This window comes from Microtus ochrogaster, chromosome 22 (genome assembly GCF_000317375.1).
Source record: "Microtus ochrogaster isolate Prairie Vole_2 chromosome 22, MicOch1.0, whole genome shotgun sequence".
Taxonomy (NCBI): Eukaryota; Metazoa; Chordata; class Mammalia; order Rodentia; family Cricetidae; genus Microtus; species Microtus ochrogaster.
In genome coordinates this window covers 12,707,874-12,722,397 of record NC_022023.1, presented here as the reverse complement: position 1 = coordinate 12,722,397, position 14,524 = coordinate 12,707,874, and the positions used below count along the sequence as shown (strand labels likewise).

Genomic DNA, 14,524 nt, shown 5'->3' with positions numbered 1-14,524 from the left:
AAAAAAAAAAAAAAAAAAAAAAAGAAAATGAAAGAACTGATCCCACCACTCATGGAGAACTTCCTTCTATTGGTATTTATTCAGGCAATGATAGTTTGGAAGCTGGAAAATCAATATCGCCATCATCACAAATAATGACGGGTATTAATGATTTGAGCTCTGTGAGCTGCCTCACTGCAAAACCTGTTCCACTGGGAAAGGAATAGGTTGAACTAGCAAAAGCTGAGGAGCAAGGAAAAAGCTTGAGTAAACGATCAGAAAACAGACTGCAAAGAGAAAATCACAGAGTCACCCAGCAAAAAATACACGCCCCACAAAGGAAAGCCGGCAAACAGTCAAATTTCCAAACCTTGAGGCAGGGGCTCTCCAGCTGAGTTGTCGCTGTTTGCTCTGCCATTGGATGCCTGCAGAACACGCTTTTTCTGAGCCTTAGGAAATACAGTCTTACTGCCCAGTCCTCTTCGTTCTGAGGAAACAATGTGTAACACGTCTTACCAAGCGAAAGCCATCAACTTCCCATTCGGCTGAGTGTTCTTGAAGACAGCTGGGAAGAGAACTTTTTCTAACAGAACGCTGCGTGTGCTTGGATGCTTTGGCTCACACAGGTCTGGAAGTAGGTGGGTGTGTGCATGCGCGTGTGCCTTTATGGGTGTGTGTCCAAATCTGCCTATCCAAGTGTGCCTGTGTGTGTCTGTGTGTGTGTGTGCACGCGCGCATGCACACATTTCACAGGACCAGAAATCATCTTGACTAAAACAGTCCTCAGTCCAGCACCCACATACGATCAGGGTTGAGAGTTAATCAGTCATAGAAGCAGGACATGTAAAGTCTTAATTGTGGGCAGAAAAAGGCATGCTGCCTGAGAAGAAGAGCAGTTTCATGGTCACCACCTTCTGAGGACTGGTGTGACAGGGTGTTAGAAGGGACTTGTTAGAAGTAGGCAGTGGTGGCAGGGGTGAGAACCGTGAAACACCCGTGTCATTCACACTTTGTCCACGCGTCTTGGCCCTGCGTTCTACATATGAAGGGCACACCAGGAACAACAAAAATGGGACACTCACCCAGCAGGTGGAGCACAGAGGTTGACACGGCTTTCCCAAGAGCATTGGTGGCTGTGCAAAGGTAGGCTCCTTCGTTCTCAAGGGAAACACTCTGCAACAACAGGGATCCATTGAAAAGCAAGGAAACATTATCACTCAGAGATCCTCCTCTCTTCAACCAAGTGACATGAGGCTGAGGGACACCTTGGGAACAAAAACAAATATGACAAAGGCAACTCCTTTAGGAACAGGGCTACAGAACGATGAGACAAATACCATTTAGTGTTTGGAGCACACGTCAGGAGCTGGGGAAGGCATAGCTAATCGGAAAGGGCTGATTGCATTTGTATGGCATATACATGAGAAACCGTGGGGCAGCAAAGGCTTTCTTTGGTCCATGGGGCACTTGGTCAGTTTATGTATGATGCTATGGGGCAGGAGCCAGTGAAATTGCCTCACTCTGGGAACGGAAGGGATTTTAAGTTGGGCAAATCGGTGGGGAAGTGGTCTGCAGAGGAGATGGTGGCACAGAGGATGACGGAAGACCTGAAGACATTGCTTCAACCACATCTTGATAAGTATTCGCATTTTTGCTGGGCTATTGAAACTCAGAGCAATTTCCCTTGATGCTTAAAAGTGAAGGGTGCCTCAACGGTGCCTGGGACTGAACAAGGCAGCTGGTTTGAGGGATCTCTCTCCTCCTAAAGTGCTCCGAAGGGGGAGAACACGGAATGGCTTTCTGCAGAAATCATCTCACCACTACTATAATGGCATACCCAAAGTGCCTTGTAGCAGGGAGGAGGCATGGTTCAAGAGCCTGGTGGCTCTTTCAAATTCTCAGTCACTCCTCCCTCCTAGGAGGTGGTCACTCTGTGCTCCATCTTATAGCCCAGGACTCTGCTAAGCCTTAGGAGTCCGGCACTGCTTGTTCCATCCACTCTACCATTCAAGTCTCTTAAGAAATCTGCTGTGTGTCTTCAGAAACACCTGATTGACTTAGAAATGTCGTATGTACACACAGAAATTACAGATTGATACTTGGAGTGAAGCATTGCACCAGACCCAAGAGTTTTGCTTTGCTTTTTTTTAAGAAAGAGAGCAGGAAGAGACAGCTGGAATTAGAGGCCATACATGTAGGTGTGGGGAGGGTGGAGACCTCATGCAGTGGAAACTTCCTGGAATCCATGAGGGTGGCCCTAGTGAGGATTGCTAGTAACGGAGGCCATGGAGTCTTTTTTTTTTTGCTTTTTCGAGGCAGGGTTTCTCTGTGGCTTTGGAGCCTGTCCTGGAACTAGCTCTGTAGACCAGGCTGGTCTCGAACTCACAGAGATCCACCTGGCTCTGCCTCCCGAGTGCTGGGATTAAAGGCGTGCGCCACCATCGCAGGGCCCAAGGCCATGGAGTCTGAACTGGCCATTGTTTGCAGCCAGGCAAGGTTGCCGGTGATGGGATTGCGCTGAATTTGGTTGAGTTGTTGGCCAAGGGGTTCCTGTGGCGATCCCAGGATGTTGCTAGGACAGAGGGCTGCTCCCAAAAACTGACAGCAGGGTTCCACTGCCAAGGACAGCATCCATACTGCTCACTGAACATAAAGAGGTTGAGCTGGTGCCTACAATGAACCTGCACCCTTCCATTCTAGTCTCTTTGGCATGGGGAGGTACTGGCAGGCTTCCAAAAGAGAAAACGATACCCGCCACAGAACCCTTACCCAATAATCTGTTCTGCCTGCAAGATGTGGTGGGGAAATAGTGGCCTTGAACTTGTGGGATTGGCCAAGCAACGTCTGGTTTAACCTGAGGCCCATATTACAAGTGGGAGCCCATGCCCTACACTGCCTGGATGTCCAGGAACCAGAGACTGGATAGTCCAGTGACCTAGGGTAGAACCAAACACTACTGGCCAAAAAGAAACACACACACACACACACACACACACACACACACACACACACACACTGAAATGGTTTTCAATGATGTTATACTCATAGATCTGTGCCTTGTCCAGTTACCACCAGAGAGGCTTCCTCTGGCAGCAAATGCAAAGATCCATAGTCAGATATTAAGTGAAGAGAGAGTATAAACTGGAAGTCTCCATGGGGTCCCTCCCCCTAGAGATAGGGGACGGAAAGATGACAGGAATCAGAGGAGATGGAGAACACCACCCACTGAATCAACTAATCAGGACACATATAGCTCACAAGGGCTCAAGCGGCATCAAGGAGTCTGCAGCAGGCCCTCTGCATATACGTTATGGCTATTATCTTGGTGTTCCGTGGGCACTCCTAACAGTGGGAGCGGGTGTATCTCTAATTCCTTTACCATCAGTTGGGACTCCTCTTGGGTTACCTTGTCTGGCTACCAAGTGTTGGCTTTTTGCCTTGTCTGACTGTATCTTGTCTTGTCATGCTTGGCTGTTGTCTCTTGGAGATCCGCTTTTTTCTGAAGGGAAACTGGACAACTGGAGGGGGAGATCTTGGGGATGAGGGTAGGTGTGGGGGACTTCGGAGGAGTGGTGGGAGGGGAAAACGCGGCCAGGATGTATTGATACAAGAAAAGAATATATTTTCTGAGAAAAGATGCGATTGATGCTCAAAGAAGTAGGCACAGACTGGAGAAGTTGCTGCCTGGGGTGGGAGGGCGGTGCTGGCCCTGCTCTCCTTCTCGTCTGGTATTTTGTTAACTTTGGACCTCACGCTGGATTCCAGCAGCCTCAAGTGCAGAAGGAATGCCAAATGAGAACAGGAATGTTATCGTGTTTAGATGCGATATTTGAGGGCCTTAAAACCCGCGTCCGAGTTGGTGGCTCCCTGGGGTTTCATCTTTAATCCTGTGTCTTTGTGCCGTCTGTGTGTGATGGCAGGATTTCCAAAGGTGTTGCCTCAAGATCCTCATCCTCTGATTGGACCCCTTATGTCACAGTCCGCATCCCAGGATTGTAACATAAGCACCGGTGTGATGGGGTTTTGCAGATTTGATTAAGTTTTCAAGTCAGATGGCCTTAAAAGAGGATGCTTATCCAGATAGACCAATCCTGTGCAGTGAGTCCTGCAGACCAGAAAAGCAGCGAGGTGCTTAGAACTGAAAACCAGAACAGAGGAGGGGTGACAAGGCCTAAGGACATGATGAGGGGCACCATCTTCCCCCGATGAGTGTGAAAGAAAGGCTCCGTGAGCCAAGAAACACAGGTAGTCTGGAAGATCAGGGAGTCTCCTCCAGCTGACGCTAACAAGTAAGTGGGCCCTTGAGTTCTGCAATGAGGAGCTGAATTCTGCCAACAACAGGAAGGGGATGAAATCCCAGAGCCCCCAGACAGGGATTCACCCTCAACAACACCTTCACCTGACCTTTGATCCTCCAGATAGAGTCAGCTCAGCCACACTCCACTGACGGACCTATTGATCTGTATTATAATCAACTAGTGCTGTCTTCAGCCTGGAAGTTTGTAGTCTTTTGCTACAGCTGCCGTATAAAAGGAACACACTGACAGACATCAAATGGTGCTGAGAAAGCTAGGCTGACCCCAAACAGCCGGATCACGCAAATGACACGGACATAGGTATTTTTAGAAAAGTCGAGCTTTCCTAAGGTCACAGCTATTAAACACAGAAAATGAGATTCAGAGCCATGTCATTAGATTCAGAACATCTCTTAACCAGAATGTAGGTAGCTCTAATGCATTTCTCAATAAATTCCCTCTGCAGCAGCTTATAGTTGTTGGAAGGTTTGGTTGTGGTATCAAACAAGATCATATGTATATGTGAATACACATATGTAATACATATAGACTATGTATAGTAGTTATTGATTGCTATCGACTTAGAGGAAGTTATGAGCCTTATTTATCTTGTTTCCATCACTCTAATAGATGACTTAATTTTGGTAGGTGTTCAATTAAAAAAAGTAACAATTACCCCCAGTACCCCTCCTCTCCTGGCTTCTGAGGGCGCCTTTGCACATAAGCAGACATGCACAGATACATTCGCATAAGAAAACAAAACCAAATCTTTAAAATGGAAGAGGTGCTAAAGAGACTGCACTTTATTTTCCAAGGTAAACAATTATATCATTTGCAAAGGGTTATAATTTTATCTTTCCCGATATTTACATTTCTGTTGTCATTTTCAGAGTAACGCCATGTAATAACTTGAGTGGCAAGTGCTGTCAAGGGAATGTCTGCTTCTCCCCCAAATTCACGCACTGAAGCCCAGCCCACGATCCTAATGAGCAGGCTAGATTACCAGTCCTTGAGTAGTTAAGAACCGTTTCCAAGGAATCCACACTATCAGTGCTGTTCCCCGCTGGATTGTGACATCGCTGGGGTGTGGAACACTGACTCTCAAGAGGGCAAGCCAAGGTGAGATTACTCCTAGACAGCTTTTCTTTCAGCAATTTGATGTGCCTCCAGCCGACAGCCTCTGATTTAGCACAAAGTCCCTGGGAAAACCATCCAGATTCCCTGACCTAGGTTGTCCTGGAGTAGTGGCTTACCCACGTAGACTTGTTAAAGCAGCCTAAATATATGTGTAAATGAAAGGCCAGGAAAATCTTCTGGGGCCCTATATTAATAACCCTGGCTTTCTAAGGAGGATAAACATCTTTTCCTTTGGAGCATCTTGTAAGGTTTAGGCACTGTTTTTATAGGAGAGAGAGAGAGAGAGAGAGAGAGAGAGAGAGAGAGAGAGAGAGAGAGAGAAATTTAGAATACCTATTGTAATCCAAACTATTGGAAGGGACAAGAGTAGAGGGGGGAACAGGGACAGCCAGGGGATGGAACATTTTTGCCCCATTCCCAGATCTTCAACGTCCATTTTCAAACTGTCAGTAATGACAAAAGCATTAGTGGTATTCAATACTGCTAGTGGAAAGTAGTCCACGGTTCCTGTCCTGCTTCTGATTGGTGGAGCGCAGGTGCGCCTGGACAGCTTAGCACAGTAGTCAAAAACAAAGTGGGTCCAGGCCAGTCAGAAAGTGGGTTCAGAAGATTCTATAATGCTCAGACTCGGGAACTGGCGTAGCCTAGAAACAAGCACACTTGGACCCAAGCCTCTGTACGCTAAGGGTGTGGCGCTGAACCTGCAGCCAGGGAAAGTCTACAGCGGGTAGGAACACGACACAGGATACGATGTGCAGCGAGGCTGTAGATGTGCATGGGAGACAAAAGCCCTCTTGCTAAGAAGCCAACTCGGGGACTTCACACCTAGAAACATCCTGACCCTTGCAAATGCTTCCGAAGGCCCGAAGAGACCAGAGGATTGCAGACAGGATTCTTCACACCACTGCCTTTAGCAGGCTCTCAAAACTACGAGTGCGAACTCTGTGCAGACAGCTCCAACATGTCAGAAGTGACTTCAGCTTATTTATCTAACCTCACAGACAGGCCGTTCCCACAAGACTCGCAGCTCTGAAATATCCGGCAGTCTGTTTCCACAGCGCTGGGACAGCTTTTGGAAGGTGAATGCTGTAGGAAAAGGCCAGCTCTGCTGAGCCTGTGAAGCACGCACGGTAAAGAGCCTGCCCCTCAAGGGTATCTTTAAAGGAGTCAGCGTTTAAAAACAAATTTCCTCCACCCTTGAAAGGCCCATGAAATACTCCACACCATAAATCCTTGGCGCATGCACGCCATTCTAAGATGCCAGCCCTTGACGTAAATATATAGCATCCCTGAATGCTATGCTTCTGTTTGTCTTTCTTTCAGCTATTTCACAACATTCCGTGAGCTCTTTTGTGCCCTCTTCTAGAAGAAATGAAGGCTTAAACTTTTTGGGACCATTTGGAGTCCTGGCCTCCAGCTGCTCTTCCCTGCTAGAGATCTTGACTTTCCTTGTGATTTGAGTTACTAAAGGCTGTGTCAAAGGTGTTTACCAGCTCTGCTTCACACATGTGTTGCCTTGCCTTGAGGATCAGAGGATAAAGTTTTCACCTGTTGGCCCACCTGACTGTTGGGTATATAAGCCTCCATGGTGCTAATGAATAAGGGGCTTCTTACCAGTGACTAGAGGTCTGTGTCTCTGTCTCTGTGACTCTGTATGTTTCAACCTCCAGCCCCTTGCCCAAAGCTTGCAAACTGTATCGTAGCACATAGAGCGCAGACAGGCGGTGTGCGCTGCATAAACTCCTAGGGCCTCTCCCCATCCCAGGAAGTCACGAAGAAATGATGCTGTAGATGTATAAAGTAAGAGGTTTACTGACCACAGTGTGGGCAGCAACGAAAGGAGTTGCCACAAATATCTGTGACGATAAGCAGGAAGCACAGTGTTGGTGTCGGAGAGAAGACTTTAAAGTGACTAGCAGGAAGATGTGGGGGAGCTAGGCTGCAGCAGAGGACGAGGAACGGCCTCCTTTAGAGCTAACTGCATGTTCTTTTGTCCACTCTGGCACTGAAGGGCCTGACCGCTACTGAGGCTGCATCCAGAACTCCAGACACAAAGCGATGGCGCTTGTCGTTTGCAGAACATTTAAATAACTGTTGACGTACACTTCCTTTTCTAGAAATGACGCCCGCAGACGGGCATAGTCAGTAACCCCAGCAATGTGTTCCGAGGCTTTAGAAACCTTTTGGATCGTGCCATATACTCCCCAACTCTGCAATTAAAGGTCTTTCGCTAAGCTAAAGTCTCCTAAAAATCTCCTTGTGTCATGGAGGATATCACCACTCTCTTCATGCTGTGGTTATCCCCGATCTCTCAGGACACTGGGATTACGCTTCATCAGGACTGGGCAGTTCTTCCTGTCAATCATAGTCTGTGAGCTGCTGGATACTATTCTCCAGGGTCTCATGTACAGACCACAAAGTGTCCATGGCAATTATGCCACATATTGTCACAAGCCAGAGCCCTCCAGTTGCTTCTTGAAGAGTTAGAAGCAAGGGCTTGTGCACACCAGACACGGTGATATGAGCCCGTGTGGTGCACGCAGCATTGTACACTTGGCATTGTGCATGTGGAATTCCATACATCACAAAAGCCCCCGATTCTGGATGTCGAGAATGGGGAGAAGAATCCTACACAGGAGCCCAGATGGTGAGAACAGTGGGCGTCCCCAAGGCTCAACCTCATGAACAGCAATTCTGGTGACGTATTCACCTAACACTGGACTGAAGGCGGACAAACTGCTATCACCCACTCTTTAGAAGTGCATTAAAAATGGATGCTTATCCAGAGGGCGTATGCCACGCTCTACAGGGGGATTCTGGATCATATGCAAAACAAACAAAAAGAGGGGGAGGGGGTTTATTGAGCAGAGGTCATTTTAGACTTTATTTGACTCTAAATGTTTAGATATTTCAAGGATTGTAAATGGTTTTTTAAACTGACAACAAAATGCAGATGATACTGTATATTTCAAATTTATAAATGGAGAAAAATAAATTTTTCTTAAGATATGGTCGAAAGAACCAATATGTTCAGTTCATAAAATAGGGATTAAACAGGTGATCCTGAAATTTTATTTTTAAGTCTTCTGAAAACTACATGTAAATATTTGTAGGTAAATGTATTTTGGTAAAGATGATTATTTCTTTTTGCCTCCCCCCCCCCATTTTATCAAAGCAATCTGTGACTTAAAGACTTTTCCGAATCACCCATACATAGATCTAATCTATATGGAATTAGAAAAAGACAAGATCTCCTGGGTAAACTGGGAGTATGAGGAGCATGGGATAAGATTGAAGGGGAGGGAAGAGGATGGAAGAGGAATGGAGAAAAATGTATAGCTCAAAAAAAAATTAAAAAAGAAAACCCTAGCCCCAATTATCTGTTACTTCTAAGAAACATCTCACAGCTCAAAGTCAACTTATCAAGTAAATGCAAGCCCCAGTGAGCCTGGAATAGCTAGCTATTCTGATACCTAGTAAAGCAGAATCTAAACACAGACTAAAAGACATGAAGACCATTGCATATCAATAAAAAAGAACTTATCAAGAAGATAGAACTTTTAAATAAATGCATTGTATGTTGTAGTCCTGTTTCATAAAACTAACAAGTCTGCTTCGTAAAGAGGAAGAGTTTCACCCACAGGCTACTAAGACCCTTTCATATTTAATTTTGCATTAAAAAAAATCTCAACCACATCTTACTACTCCTCAAGAGAACTTTTTTCCCCCATATTTTGTCTTCATCCATTTTTTGAGGCAGGATGGGGTCAGAACCAAGCTATTCAATACAGCCTTACTACCTGTGGACATCTAGACATCTGTCCACACAGAGGAGTTGTGCATTCGGAGGACACGAGACACAACCAAGGCATGACACACTTCTCCCAAGGGCTGTTCAAATCTCCCCTTCCCTGCTGACGGATTCCCCTCTGGGACGTTATTTTGTTTGAAACAGCGGCTTTCACAGAAATGAAAGACTCCTTCCCAAATATATCAAATGCTGACTTCAATGAACTACAGATTCTTACATTATTTGTTTCTTTCCTTTTTATTACAACCAGATTTTTCAAATCATAACATAGGAAATTGGGTTCTTTATGGACTAGTAATTTTGTTGCAAAACTTGTTTTGGTGAAGGACTTTCTACGTACCTATTCTGAAAGAGTTTTCCCCATACTCCTGGGTTCTTTCCTCAGATATTTCCAATGTCAGGTGAGATCTAGTGACACCCAGTTCCAAGTTCCAACTAGGTGTCTTGAGTACTTTTCCTTCCTTTGTTATCCTTTTGGTCCACATTTCTGCCAGGGACCTAAGGCCCAGGGTAAAATTTCCTTCAGGACATCCCACCCCAGTGAGTCATTCTGTAACAGAAAACGAATGGCCAGAGAGACAGCATTAGGGGCTCAAGGTCTCACAGCTAGGCAGAGGCAGGGCTGGGAGTACTGTGAGTTACACTCACATGCCCATGATCCAAGATGAAGGGTTATTTAGACCTGTTTTTGCTCTGTCGTAGACATTTTTAAACAATAAGCAAGCTTGTAGCTGGAATCAACATTCTATCCACAAACTGTCTCTTCCTCTCAGAGCAGGAATGCTCTGTGTTCATCCCTACAATGACAAATGGTCTGTGGGGGCACCCTGACAACTGTCCCTTGGCCTCAGGGGGCAAACCTTACGCAGAGGATCTCTGGTCCTGATCATCATACATTCTGGCTGACCACCACACCTGCTGCTCTATCTTTCCATATTCTTGCCAACCGTCAGTAGTGCGAAACTCTTGAAGTTTTTCAAGGTAACAGGTCTAAGAGGTGTATCATCAATATCCTAATCTCATTACCAATGAGACTGGAAATACTGCCAATCCTTCGAAGCTCAGGGTATCAGTTCTGACAGCTGTTGGTCCTATGGCTGCCTTACTGTTACATTTGGTACTTAAGGTGACGCATAGTAATCATGTGCATATCGTGGATACCGTGCGACAAATATTTTCTCCAAGAAACACAGCTTTTTAAAATTTGTTGAAGATGTCTTGAAAGGTTAACAGAAAAATTGATCAAAATATTATTCACATATTAGGAAATTCAACCTTTAAAACTATAGAACGCTGAAGTTCCAATACAGTCATCGGATTCTCTGATTAGCCCCATGCAATTTTTACTCTGATTTGCACTTCTAGGATTTCCACCATTCCCAGATATCAAACGTATCTCCTGTATCTTAATTGAAGAATCAATTTATTCATATTTTAGACCTGTAACCAGAATCATTCTAGGTAGAGGTTTTTACCATTTACTTGGCAATTTGCCTTTTGACTCTTTGTCCTGCTCCTGGGTTTTCCTATATATTCTAATCTGCCGTGGAATCTGCATTCTCTTTCATTTCCTGCCAGTCCCCTGTCAGTACCACACTGCTCTTAGTCCTCTGGCTTTCTGAGAAGTTTCTGTAACAGAGGGAGGCAAGAGAATGAAGCTCTGGCCAGTGTGGGACCCAGCACAGACGCTTGGTGAGTTAACTGTACCTTTGAACTCTCCCAGGACCCACAAAGCTCTAAAGATCGAAGGGACTGCTTCTAGAAAAGATGAATGGTGGGGATAGGTGAATACTCCCAACTCTCAGCTTCCCTGGAGAGGAGGAGGAGGAGGAAGAGGAGAGGAGAAAGAAGAGGCAGGCCCACCCACCAGCAGTATAACACACAGGGCAGGAAGGGATCAGTTTATATTTTGCTTGACTGGATAGGAAACCAGACCTGGGCTGAACTTCAGGGTCTTCTCCGAGGTCTTTGTTTGTGAAAACGGTTCCCACTGCCTCTAGTCCCTGACTTCAGACAGCAAATAATGGGCGGCAAGCCTTTGGCTGACACCCCAACCCCACCCCGCCGTTTGATTTTAAACGATCGGGAAGTTAAAATTTAAAAAGAAACCTTAAAAATGGAGGTTTCTCTTAATAGAAGTCACATCTACTTTTCAGAATCCTCTGCAGGTGGGGGGCTACAGAAATTGGAGAAGGCTGTGGCTTGGCATCCCAACAGCTCTGTTCTGTTTTCCTCCTTGCCTCGGCTAGAGAACGCTGGACCGTTCTGTAATGGTAGGTCCATTTTTGCCAGAAAATTCACATATTTGTGGGTGGAGCCAGTTGGGAGCCTGGGAGATCTGTCAAAAGTCTGCATAGGCCAAACAGCGCAAGGACTGCCAGGGGTTGAAAGTGAATACCTTGGAGGGTAGCAAATTTCCAAGGCGCATGGAGCCAAAGGTGTGCTTTTGGAAGCAGGGCAAGTAGGAGACCATTAGGGGGGCAGGGAGCTGGGTGACTGGGACCCCAGCCCTTTCATGACAACCATCTTTAGGTGCTATTGAGCAGCCTCAGAGGCCCCTGCCGTCACTCTGCATCTTGTAACTGGTTCTCCTGGATCCATTACCTCTGGCAGAGAAGAGAGGGTCGGCAAATACAATCCAGGAAGTTAGCTGAAGTTACAAGACTCTGGACAGGACAAAAGGCAAAAAAAAAAAAAAAGCAAAGGCTCCTCCCCAAGGTCGCATCAGCAGGAAGCAGTTGCTGGAGCAGAGGAGACTCTTTGGTAGAGCGGCCGACAGGTTTTGCAGAGAGCTTCGTGGCTGTAGCTTCGGTGAATGGTCAGTCATGCAGGGATGGGCTTCTCGGTGATGTAACCGCTTGAGTATTTTATGATCCTGTATCTGACCACCAAGAAACTCATTGATTTAAATTCACACTAGACTTGAATTTTTTTTTTAATCTGTGGTTGGTGTCCATATTATAAGGGATGAATGAACACTTTCCCACAATTCCTGTGGTGGTTTGAATACTTATGGCCCCTGTAGATTCTTGTGTCTGAATGCTTGGTCCATAGGGATTAGTACTAATCCCAGGTGTGGCCTTGTTGAAAGAGGTGTGTCACTGTGGGGGGTGAGCTTTGAGGTCTCATAAGCTCCAGTCTGGCCAGTGCGGCACACAGCACGGTCTCCTGCCGCGGCCTGAGGATCACGCTGTAGAACTCTTAGCTCCTCCTGCTCACCACCATGTCTCATCACGACGATAAAGGCCTAAACCTCTGAAACAGTAAGCCAGCCCCAGTGCAATGTTTTCCTTTATAAAAAAAAAGCTGCTGTGCTCATGGTATCTCTCCACAGTGATAGAGACCCTAAGAAAGGTAAATCCTCAGTGAAAGAGTCAAAGTCACACTCCATTGGATGGGTCACCATTAGAGGACCTCAAACATGGCTACAAATACTGGGGTGGCTTATTAATCCTTGGAAACCGGGGGATATACTTGTTCAGATAGCTAAGTCAATGCACAGTAAATTAAGGGCTTATAGAAAGTTCCTTTTGAATTGGTAGACTCAATTTGCTATTTATGTGTCTCACTAAGGAAGTGACTCACACAACAGCCCAACCCTTTACACCTGTAAAATGTGGAAGGGAGGAGAATATATTGTCTGTATACATCCTGGGGACTCCAGAGTCCAGATTAAGACTGAAGAATGTCTTGACTTAGAGTGGCAAAATAGTCCCTGTTCAGGCAGAGGCTGAACGTTTTACCCCTATTAAAGAAAGAATGTGTCTGGAGGACTGTGGGTAGAACTTGGTGGGGAAACATGTGCCTTCCACGAGAAAGGCCTGAGGGTGAGGGTCCATCGCTAGCACCCCAAATACATGGTCTTTTATAAAGGGGTCGAGCTTGTATTAGCAAACACAGTGGGGAAAGCCACTGACACCCAGGCTGCTGAGCCCCACCCACGGATGGTTCAGGGCTAAGTCTGAGTAGACAATACTGGCGTTCCTCGTCTTAGGCTTGGCTTTGCCAAGGCCAGTGCACAGCAGGAAGACCTATCTAACAATTTCCAAAAAAATCTGTTTTCTCAGACTCCACAGTCACCACACAACCTCAGAGCTGAAATTTCTCTTTACTAAAGATCTGCCCGCACACAGTGCTCTGGCTTTCTCAGGATGAAGATCCCAGTGTGTGTCAGTCACAGCCCACAGCGGGGACAAAGTGGCAATCTGGTCTTAAATCTCCCCCCCTCTCTCGTGTGTGTGTGTGTGTGTGTGTGTGTGTGTGTGTGTGTGTGTGTGAGAGAGAGAGAGAGAGACAGAGGGAGATAGATAGATAGATAGATAGATAGATAGATAGATAGATAGATAGATAGATAGATAGATAGATAGATAGGCAGGCAGGCACATAGATAAGAACATGCTAGTGTGTTTGGACATGAGCATGTAGGAGCTGATGTATGACCAGGTCAGAGGTCAACATTGGGTGCTGTCTTTATCACTCTTCACCTTGTCTTTTGAGACAGGGTCTCTCACTGATTAGTAAGACCTAACTGGCTAGCAAACTCTAGGAACCCACCTGTTTCTGCATCCTACTCCACAGATCTGGGGTTACAGGCACATGCTACTGTGGCCACCTTTCTTTTTTATTGTTGTGCGCATGCTTTATGTTTGCAGAGCAAAGACTTTACTGACTGAGCTACTTCCCCAATCCTGGTATCAGTCTTAGGATCTGGTGTGAGCTCACTTCTGAGAATCAGATGTGTGGGAGAGTCCTAGAAATCAGAATGTGAGTTCATCAGGATGATGGGAGGAACACTGAAATGCCAGCGGTCACCTTCTGGCTATTGTTGGCCAAATGGCTTCCCACTGGAAATGATAATACTTACCTTTTACAGGACAGTGGATTGTCACAGTGGCCTGAAGGGCAGCCTCCACAGTGCCTCCCACCACAACAGACAGACGGCTGTGCTCTGGTTTGGTGACATTTCTTTCAACAGACAAGATGACAGGTGCCTCTTAATTCAAAGGGAGCAGAAACTATGTTAGGTTGAAGCTCTTGTTCACTGACAAGCATCATCGATTTGCTGAAAGCAGGGAAGAGTGCTGGTCTCTTTAACTCCTGTGGTGCATAGAGACAAGCACACGCACAGCTAGGGGTACTCAGTGCAGAGATGATGGGTGGATGGGAGGGAAGGTGGATGGATGAATGGATGGATGGATACATGGGAGGACATATGGATACATCTATGTATGAATGTATGGATGGTGGGTGGGAAGGTGGATGGATGTGTGGATGGATGGATGTGTGGATGGATGGATGGATG

The 14,524-nt window shown here is 46.1% G+C and overlaps 1 protein-coding gene across 1 annotated transcript in view; it reads right to left on the bottom strand.

The window, feature by feature from the left end:
* The window catches only part of Adamtsl3 (ADAMTS like 3), a 226,202-nt gene that overhangs the window by 14,135 nt on the left and 197,543 nt on the right, over positions 1 to 14,524 (bottom strand). The window contains exons 23-25 of the mRNA XM_005357679.3: positions 14,087 to 14,215; positions 1,062 to 1,244; positions 350 to 466 (exon numbers count right to left, since the gene is read on the bottom strand). Of these exons, the coding sequence (XP_005357736.1) occupies positions 350 to 466; positions 1,062 to 1,244; positions 14,087 to 14,215 (429 nt within the window). The remainder of the gene's footprint in view (positions 1 to 349; positions 467 to 1,061; positions 1,245 to 14,086; positions 14,216 to 14,524) is intronic.